The sequence below is a fragment of the Vanacampus margaritifer genome, chromosome 2 (genome assembly GCF_051991255.1).
Source record: "Vanacampus margaritifer isolate UIUO_Vmar chromosome 2, RoL_Vmar_1.0, whole genome shotgun sequence".
Taxonomy (NCBI): domain Eukaryota; kingdom Metazoa; phylum Chordata; class Actinopteri; order Syngnathiformes; family Syngnathidae; genus Vanacampus; species Vanacampus margaritifer.
Genome location: NC_135433.1, coordinates 55,735,577 through 55,745,437, shown reverse-complemented (window position 1 = coordinate 55,745,437; position 9,861 = coordinate 55,735,577). Strand labels below are relative to the sequence as shown.

Genomic DNA, 9,861 nt, shown 5'->3' with positions numbered 1-9,861 from the left:
ACCGGAATTACTGACTGTTATGACTCTATTTGTATAAATAAATAAATAAATAAATACATTAATCTGCGATTGGCTGGCAACCAGTTCAGGGTGTACCCCGCCTACTGCCCGAAGCCAGCTGGGACAGGCTCCAGCGCCCCCCGCGACCCTTGTGAGGACAAGCGGTTAAGAAAATGGATGGATGGATGGATAAATACATTAATTAATTAAACAATGTGCATCTGACCTCACTGTAAAAATAACATTAATTTTGGTTGATAACACTCAAATGCAGGTAATAAACTCAATTAAAAACAACAACAGGGGCCATAAAAAACTACAAATGTTTCTGCAGCCAAGTTGGATGCAATTTTCTGATCATCATCTCTTATATGCCACTTTGTAGATGTTTACCTCCCCTGAACAGGCTGTTTAAAGTGACAGAAGGATATGCTACATAATGTACTGAAACAAACAAACAAACAAAGAAAGAAAACACTGTAAGCTTTGGTAGGACAGTCTCTTAGATGGGAGAACATGCAAAAAAGCATACCTTCTAACATTCAATGGAAGAAGCTACATTGTGTGCGTGTTTTTTTGTTTTGTTTTTACATCATTGCATTCGTGCATATTTACTGCATGTCTTTGCATAAATCTGACAAGCACGTGGCTTTCAGAAAAGCTTTTTGTAAGAAAAAGAAGCATAGAAGTAAAGGGTAAATCATAAGCTAAACATGTTAATGTTTCTCTTATCGCAAGTCTCTCAAAATGAATAGGAAATTTTCTATACAAGACTTAAGAAAGGTAACCCCTCCCCATCCTGCAAAAATAAACTTTCCCAACCCTGCCCAGCCCTATTACAGTACCTAGCTTGGTCTTTACTGACCAGTAGTATCATAGCATTTTGGCATGCATAATGTCAGCATGTCCTGCCTTTTCTTGCATTCAAAGAGATTTTTTTTCATGCTTTTGTTAGTGCATATGCATGTGCCAAAACACACATTCACACACACAAACACACATACAACTGGTGTTCTAAATCTACTCAACTCAAGACTAAAACCTACCAAACACCCTCACATAATTTTCATACCAGAATTCTTATTGCTTGCAATGGAAATCCATGCAAAGTTAACTACAATGCACATTTTACAAATTATGTACATGACCATGACATAAGTGGCACACATTGTGAAGAAGTAGAGATAGGAGGTTGATGTGTGAGAGGTATCAACTGGGGAAATGGGTCTTGTTGTGTGTGTCTGTGTGTGTGCACAGTGTCCATGCCATGTACAGTAAATGACATATTTGTCAGGAACCAAAAAAGATTAAAAATCAAAATCATTAGATTCCTCTGGAAAAATGGAAGCAGTTGCCGAACATGTCCATGTAGTGCAATGAACATAAAACCCTGCATGACCAAATTCCATTTCAATCAGTCCATATTAAAGCTGCCTTGAATTGACTGAATCAGGGCCCAGTCACACTGACATAGTTATGCAGGTCAGCATTTGTGCAGGTACAAAACGTTGACATGTATATCGGCTATACACTTCAAAGAACTTGCCACAATATTCCCGCACCCAGTCCCATTATGCAATACGTTTTTCAAAATAAGCTCGTTTGTTTTCCTTCATGGCATGATGAGAAATCAATCCAAAGCTTCTGGGCAAAAACGAGAGCCAGGGATCTTTCTTGTACAGTAAGTTATGCTGAAAGAAACTGCAAGCTTGACTCGAAAAAGTTCAGAAATTTTGCCTGATGAACACTTTGCTCTACATTTGTCTTATTGGTGCACAATCAGGGGGAAATCAATCATGGTTTAGAAAGCTCTTCTAATGTCTGGCTCGACTTTTTAGCACTTAAGACAAATATTGATCTCCTTATCACTCCATCTTGCCCAGATAAAACATAACTAATTTTCCTGTTTTAAAAAAAGAAGAAGAAAAAAGACAACCTTTTTCATCTAATTGTATGGAAGAGGATTAGGGCCAGTGAAGAGAAAAAAAAAGTTTTGCAGGTTTATGACTAACTTTAATCTCGGAATTCTCTGACTTTAATTAAGTCAGAATTCTAAGAATAAAGTAAGAATTATCACTTTATTCTAAAAATTCTGACTTTAAAGTGAGAATTCTGACTTAAATCTTAGAATTCTGCAAGAGAATAAAGTGAGAATCCTGCCATCGTAAACCCCCAAGCCACCCCCCCCCCCCCCCACACACACACACACACGCCCGCCCTCACTGGCCCTCCAAATCCTATTCCGTATATAATTGGGTGTTCAGAACTTCAAGCATAAAAATATAAATAAAAAGAGAACAGAAAAAGACTTTTTGGAAGATCAGTTTTGTCACATGTTGTGATTTTATATTTCTTACAGACGTATTTATATTTATCAGCTTTAAGTTCTCATCAGCCTCAAATGGGGAGTAAAATTTAGGTAATAGTCTGTTGGTTGGAAGTTCTCGGTATGTAATGTATCACGGAAAGAAAGCTGTGAACAACAACATAATGGTCTAACCAAAGGCCATTTGCATTAATCAATATGAAATAAACCATTTGAATTGCAATGCATTATATGAGAAGTCAGAGAAACAGGCCTCCCATTTTGGAGAAAACAAAGTCACATGAAAAACAAAAGATGCAAACAATAAATACGAACTTTACAGTATTCCGTCCTCATCCCAAAAAGTTGACATTTGTGCATCTGTGCAAAGGTGCACACAGACACACACACGTGCACGCACGCACACATTTACGTGTACACCGGTTGCGTCAGAACACAACCTCAAAGTTCACACAGCGCAGTCTCCTTGATCTACTTTGCATATTTGGATGTTGAATGCTGTCCCATTTTCTAAGCTCCTCCCACGTGGTGTCTTGCTTTTGTCCATTGCTCCTCTACCACGGGCTGTCGCTCCAGTAGCCATTTACGGTGCCTCCTACTGAATTGCCACAGCCGAGACAAGAGATGGATGGCCAGAAGAGGAGGGGTGGGGGCGGGGTAGGGTAGGAGTTCATGAGGGTTACGAGAGGGAAAGAAAGAGAAGCCAAAAAAGGCATAAACTAAAAATATTGCCACTGACAGCCAAATCACACTGGAATCAGTGCAAAGTTGTATCGCTGTTGGTGGTGATGGGCGATGAGATGGAATTCTCGTATATAGGCTGAGCTGCAGAGTTACTACGCTTGCCACCTCAAATCAAAAGTGGAGCCAAATTGGGAATAATTGCTATTTGAGTCTGTCATTATTGTCTTACAGGTAAATTAGAATCCACCTCCTGAAACAATATATTTTATCTGAAGCTCCTTTTCATTATTCACATGCAGCCTTTTTGTTTTCTTCTTTGCAAAGACTATTAATGGAAAACACAAAAGCTGAAAACATGATTTTCACTCATTCATAAGAAGTTACATCTAGAACACATTTTACATTTATGACAAATCAAAGCAAAAGATCCTTCACTTGTCAACAATGCAGCTCAGTCTTCTACTGAGATATCATGTGAGAGAGCACATGGGGAGATGTAGGGGGTGATGCAGCAACTTTGCTCCCCAGGCATCCCGTACTTTTCAATGACAGTGATAGCCAAAACGAAAGGCTTGTGGTTCATAAAGGTAGCTGTTCTCCAGGATGTATGACCATTTGTAGTTTGACATCAATCCTGCAAATGTTACTATAGCTAAAGCTTTGTGTATTAATAACAAAGGAGCATTGACACATTAATAACAGCAAATGGAAAACAAGGAGGCTACGATGATTTGCTTCAAATATAAATATGTGTGACATGAGAACTATTATACAGCTGTTTTCTTTAGTATGTAAAAGCTACACTTGGTGGACAAATAACGACAACGAGTAATTTGCATTTCTGATTTAGGTTTATTGTAACACCTTTATGAGGTCTAAAGAGTATCTAAACGAATCTGGAATTACTGGAACTACCAAAGAGGATAAAAATGAAACTAGATTGTATAATTTTTCACAATATTTCCAAACAGGTCGCCAGGTTCAGGGTCTTTTCACAATTAATGACACATTTCTTACGATATTTTTTCCATTTCTCCTGCAATGTGACTTATATGGTTATTGCGCTTGAGGGTGAGGCTTGAGTTGGAAGGAGGAGAAAGCTCATATATTGTATTTAGTTTATATTGCGGGAAACAATGCAAATATTTAGACTCTCTCTCATAATCTTGCCTGAACTAAGTGAGAACAAAAACGATGCCGCGTGCATCTAATAGTTTGGATTTCATTTAACATTGCATCCAAGGTGCAAAAGTGACAGTTTCATTTTCTCAAATGCTTTTTGCCTAAAACCTCATTTTTCCAATCTACTTGTAGATATATATTATTATTATTTTTTCTGTTATTATATAAAAAATACATGCTTGAGTTTTGCGTGTGTTTTTTTATTTTTATTTTTATCTGTGTGCGTAAATTATGGGGTTTATTTTATGTCTAAGGTCATTCTCAACATTAACAACTAGAATATCTCAAAATGTTTGTCTATCCCTCATATTTTACTAACAATTAAACATATCTGCTCAAGGGACAACATGATAAAATGAAACTTGGACATAAGTTAGAGTAGACAGTGTTGAGCTTCTACAGTAATGTAGAGTATATCCAAGTTTGATTTCATTGATTGATTTGATTTGATAATGTAGCTCTGGTGCAAAACTGCTGGTAAGACTGCAAACATGGTGCTTTTGGATCAGTTTGGATTTCCACTGAGGAAAATCCAAGTGAACATCCACATACTGTATGTTGGAAGACATACCGGTACCTGTTTTCTGTAGAATATGCAACCAGTACACTATGCCACTGCTCTATCGTGCACTAAATAAATGCAATCATTAGGGAGTTTATACCATACAAGGAACTGTATTAGAGTCAGACTAAATCTCCAACTATGGGACATTTCAGTCCTGCTGTTCTCAGTCTAGCATTTTGTTGGTGTTGTTAATCAAGATTTAACTTCTCAACTGAACCAAGTCAAATGTAAAGACATCATAAAGCAACGCAAGTGCAGTTGCAATTGACAGAGAGGCAAGAAGTAGCACGAGAAAGCTAACTGAGCTATTAATTATACAGTATAAACCTAAACTAACCTCTGCATCTGTCCTTGCTCGTCTGGCAGATAATAACTTATCTCACTATATTCTGGAGGGTTTTGAGTCATTTTAGGGTATGGATATCTATTCAAATGATCTGTATTCTTATAGCCCCTGCACAACTGTAATTCAATGTTTCTATCTTTACAATTGTGTAGCTGGGCTCAATAAGGTGACCAGAAGGTACACCTTCCATGTGTAGCGTTGTTGTTTATCACTGCACAAATCTAAATGTACTGTGTTTTTGTGTGTTGTGATATTTCCTTCTTAGCTACAAGATGGAGGGGATGGGGGAGTGGCATCGCCTGAGGCCAGGAGGCTCGAAAGGCTCAAAGGTGGAGTTGGTGATAGGGGCGAGGCGCAGCGGGGCACCCGTCATCCCAGATATATTATTTAGGCTGCGGGATTTCTCATAACCTGTGGCTACATAACCATGAAATGCACAGGACAAAGGACAAAAAAGACCACAATGCACATTCATGTTTTCATGACAAAGTAGTAATGTAAGCAATGTGTGTTATGGGATTGCAATGTAAATTTGAAAGTAAACATTTAAATACATTTATGCAGCACACATTAGACACAGCAAATATAAGCCATTTGTTTACCAATAAGCATTTGTTAAGATAAAAAACAAAACCAGCCCAAACGAAATGAAATAGTTGAGACCAAAGGAGGAAGTTGGAACAGACAGACAGGTAGACAGAGGGACAAACAGATGGATGGACAGACACAGGACAAAACAGAAACATGGGTTACAAAAATCCGTTGCCACAATATCCCTTGAACACATCCATTTGTGTCGCACAACTGTGTCCAAGGGACCATACAATTGTTTAATACAAATCTACTAATCTTTTTGAAAATTCAATAATATATATTTTTTCCTTTTTTTGGGTTGCATCTCTACAAGAGATCACACTCTTCCCAAAGCATCTAGTGGTGCTTGTAGCTGTGGCTCACTTATTAAGAACAACAACGGTGGCGAGCAACATATGCATGGGTAAATCATCTGGAACTGAGCTCACACAGAATTACACACATTTAGCAATGGCATCACTGCAAATATAAAATTTTATGTCTATATTGCTTCCACTATATTTATGGAAGTGTGGTGAGTGGGTACCATGTGGGTACCATGTCGGCCTCACAGTCCTGATCAAATCTCAACACATCTAAGTAGTTTGCATGTACTTCTTGAGCTTGCTGGTCAAGTCACAAATATGCATGGTTGTGTAATGTTATCTGTATTAGTTGCTGCTCAGCGTGTTAAATTAATAGTAAGTATTGTTTGAAAGTTTATTATTACCATAACATCTACAATTTCATTCCCCATCTTTGGCGTTTGGCATTATATGTTACATTAAGCTAGCAGACTTTCATCAGATAAAATTAATTGGTTTGGCAGAGCGTTTTTGTGTCTAGCTATACAGTGTTTGGTTTTATGTGTTAGTTTTGCAATACTTAACTGGGGTGGAAAGATTGAACGAAGCAGGTCGTCCTTTAATAATTTTTTTTTTTTAATTAAGTACTTTTATTACATTATATGATTTTTATTTTCATCATTGAACTGTTGTCCCTTTCAAGGTGACTCAGCCTAGGGTCCTCTATTGAGTCGCCGCCACTGTTCGGCCATGAGCTACAAGCGTATGAAAATGTTTAACCAATATATAATATAAAAGTCTATGCTATGATAAAACAAAAGTGAAATAGACACAGATAATTTTAGTTAATTTTTGTTTTTGCCTGGCTACAATGTCCCATTATACAACATGCTATATGCTATAGTTTAGACCAGTTCATTGAAGAGAAACATGCACAATAATCCCTCTGATTACAACAACTACATTCAGTCCAATGGGGCTGTACCGGTTGCTGGGAGCGTAGCGCAAACGTAGCCTAACATCACTTGACCGCTCAGTAATACTTAATTGAACTTAGTCATTTCAGACTTTGTTTGTCTCATTACTTGCTTTAAAAGTAACTATTAGTAATTGAATTACTTCATAATAACAGTAACTCATTACCAGGCAAAGTAACTATTTTCACTACTAAAAAAAAAAGTTTTATCTCAAATAATTTAGATTTTTACTTTTTTTAATATTATTATTATTATTATTACTATTACTATCATTATTATTATCATTATTATTATTACTATAATAATAATTATAATTATTATTATTATACAAGGAATTTGAATGTCCAGCCTATATAGGGAGTTTTTTTTTGTGTGTGAATATTTACAAATGCCTCACTCCATAATGACATATCATATAATAATAATAATAATATTAATAATAATAATATAATAACAAAAATTAATTACATTTGGAGTGGTGATGTATGTTCTACCACTGCCAATTGCGAAAAACAGGAGTTGCGATGTTAATGGTGTCTGATGGAACAGAATTGTCACCAAATCGCTCTCCATGGCGGCCGTTTTTCGGCAAATCTCTACTGTTATTTTGATTAATGTCACTCATCATGAATAACTTCCAGGCGAGCTAAGCTCCAAAAGGAAGACACGTCCGTCACGTCGTGACACGCTTCCCGCGGCACCTCCAAAATAAAAGTCACCATACATTTCATCTGTCAAGACAGATTTATTGTGACAAGGTCCGACAACAACAGTGCCTCTAACTGTGCGCAAATTACATTTTTTACATCTTGCAGCTTACTTCGAGCCTTGAAACTAATAAATTGATTGTAACGCAACGCATTTCACATACAATAATGATAACAGCGTTTCAAAAACGTGGAGAATAATTAGTTCGATTAGTCCAAAAAAATCAAAAAAACAAAGTTACCTAACGCCGTTAGTTTAAACGCCGTTATTCCCAACACTGCTGAGGAGGATAAGGATGGGGATAGGTATGAAATTATGGAGACAGGGTGGCAGTCACAGAGGACTCAAAACAAGCGTGTGATCAATGCTCGCCCCATTTCCTTGTTTTACCTCCAGCTGCTTACTGATTAGGTTTCTCATCACATATACTGTATGCCTACTGCTTGTTAATCCTGTTGAGGAGGAGGGAATGTAGCGGCTCCCTTTGCAATATGGGGTAGCATAAGACAAGTTCTCTTCTTACAAAGATCAGTTTCACTTGAAAGTATTTGCACCAAAATGTAATTAACAATGTATGAGGGCCCTGTTTTCATTCCCAGCGCCAAATCTAGCGCAAAGTGCAATCGAACTGTTGTGGGAGGGAACACAGCCGACTCCCGGCCAATCCAAGCGGCACCCCTCATTCCCTTTAAATTCAGTGAAGAGCTGCGTGGTCTACATGGCATGTAGATGTAGGAGATTGGCGCACGCAAAGTACATTTAAAAGGAACTGCAAGAAGATCTCCACTTGCTGACATGAAGTAAAGTTGGCCGCCGTGGATGGGCACTTGGAGAACGCCTTTAATCCCTGATTGAGTGCATGTTGAAATGTGCACAACTACAACCTGAACTCAATTGAATTTAACTGAACTCTTAGTCAATTCCATGGTCACTGTACAAGTGTAAGGTCAATTTTGTTGCCCTGTACTTGGGCATATACAATCCATTTATTCAAATTAATGTCAGATGGGATTTAAAAACTTCAATCTTTCGATGCCCTGCTTAAAGTTGAGTGAAGAGCAGCATTGAGGCTGCAAAAATGTGTTAGAATGTATCAAATAAAGGAAAATACTGTGACTGCCTTTGGAGGCGATAAATAGTTTAGCAGATAAAATCGATTTTTAACTGACTATCGTGTTATGGATCACTGAAGAGCTGGAGCCTATCATTACAGATTTTTAGCAAAAGGTGATATGCACCCTGGAAGGATTACCAATCAATCAAAAAGCACAAATAAAATACATATATTTTCTTTTTTACAACCACACATAATGCTAGGAATATTGGTGTAGATTCTCAGACATGTTTTCAAAAATAAATGAAGGATTAGGATATAAAACATCAATATCTAAAATCCCATCTGATAGCTTAAGTGGACGATACATTATCAGTACAGCAACCCAATGCTCTGCTAGCCAGGAAAACTTGTTTGTAGTTACTAATTACTGTTCTTCGTCTTTCTTTTTTTTAATGTTTGGAGAAAAATCTATCTTTCTTCTGTCTGGGGATTTGCAACCAACTGGATTTTGATTAATGTAATGATTTATTTAACACGCCACGGCAGACCGCTGAATCACCCAAGCGATCAGAAATCAGTGTTTGAGGGCAGCAAAGCACCATGTGACATCAATCGGTAGTAAATGTAATGCTTTTTATATTTTGGTATAAATTAAAATGGTTCCCAGTAAAATCCAGCCAGAGTATGTAATGCAATTTTGGACTGCAGTACTCACTAAAATAGGCAGTGCTCTCAGAAGACTGTGATGTAAAAACTGTTCTGGGCTCAGTTCCAGAGGAGACAGAGAAGAGAAGACCAACCAATCAACCGCCAGCTCTCACTGGCCTGGCAAAACAATGTGCCAACCAGTGCAAATTGGCCACTTTCACTCTGGCACCGATCATAATGCTGAATTTGGTTGTCACCGTAATAATAATAATAATAATAATAATAATAATAATAATAATCATTATCATTATTATTATATCTTTCATTGTATTATCATTGTAAATTTGATCAATAGTAAAATTGTTTATAATGAATCACAAATATGCTGCAGCAACTAAAACAATAATATAAGAATGTTTTGTTTATATATATATATATATATATATATATATATATATTTTTTTTTTTTTTTAATAAAAAATATCACAAC

At 37.0% G+C, this 9,861-nt stretch overlaps 1 protein-coding gene across 2 annotated transcripts in view; it reads right to left on the bottom strand.

Moving 5' to 3' along the window:
* Positions 1 to 2,324: 2,324 nt before the first annotated feature.
* The window catches only part of LOC144044796 (voltage-gated potassium channel KCNC1-like), a 63,945-nt gene continuing 56,408 nt past the window's right edge, over positions 2,325 to 9,861 (bottom strand). The window contains exon 5 of one of the 2 annotated variants that reach the window (XM_077559415.1): positions 2,325 to 5,520. In XM_077559415.1, the coding sequence (XP_077415541.1) occupies positions 5,369 to 5,520 (152 nt within the window). In that variant the 3' untranslated portion in view covers positions 2,325 to 5,368. The remainder of the gene's footprint in view (positions 5,521 to 9,861) is intronic. The other variant, XM_077559416.1, reaches the window with a different exon arrangement.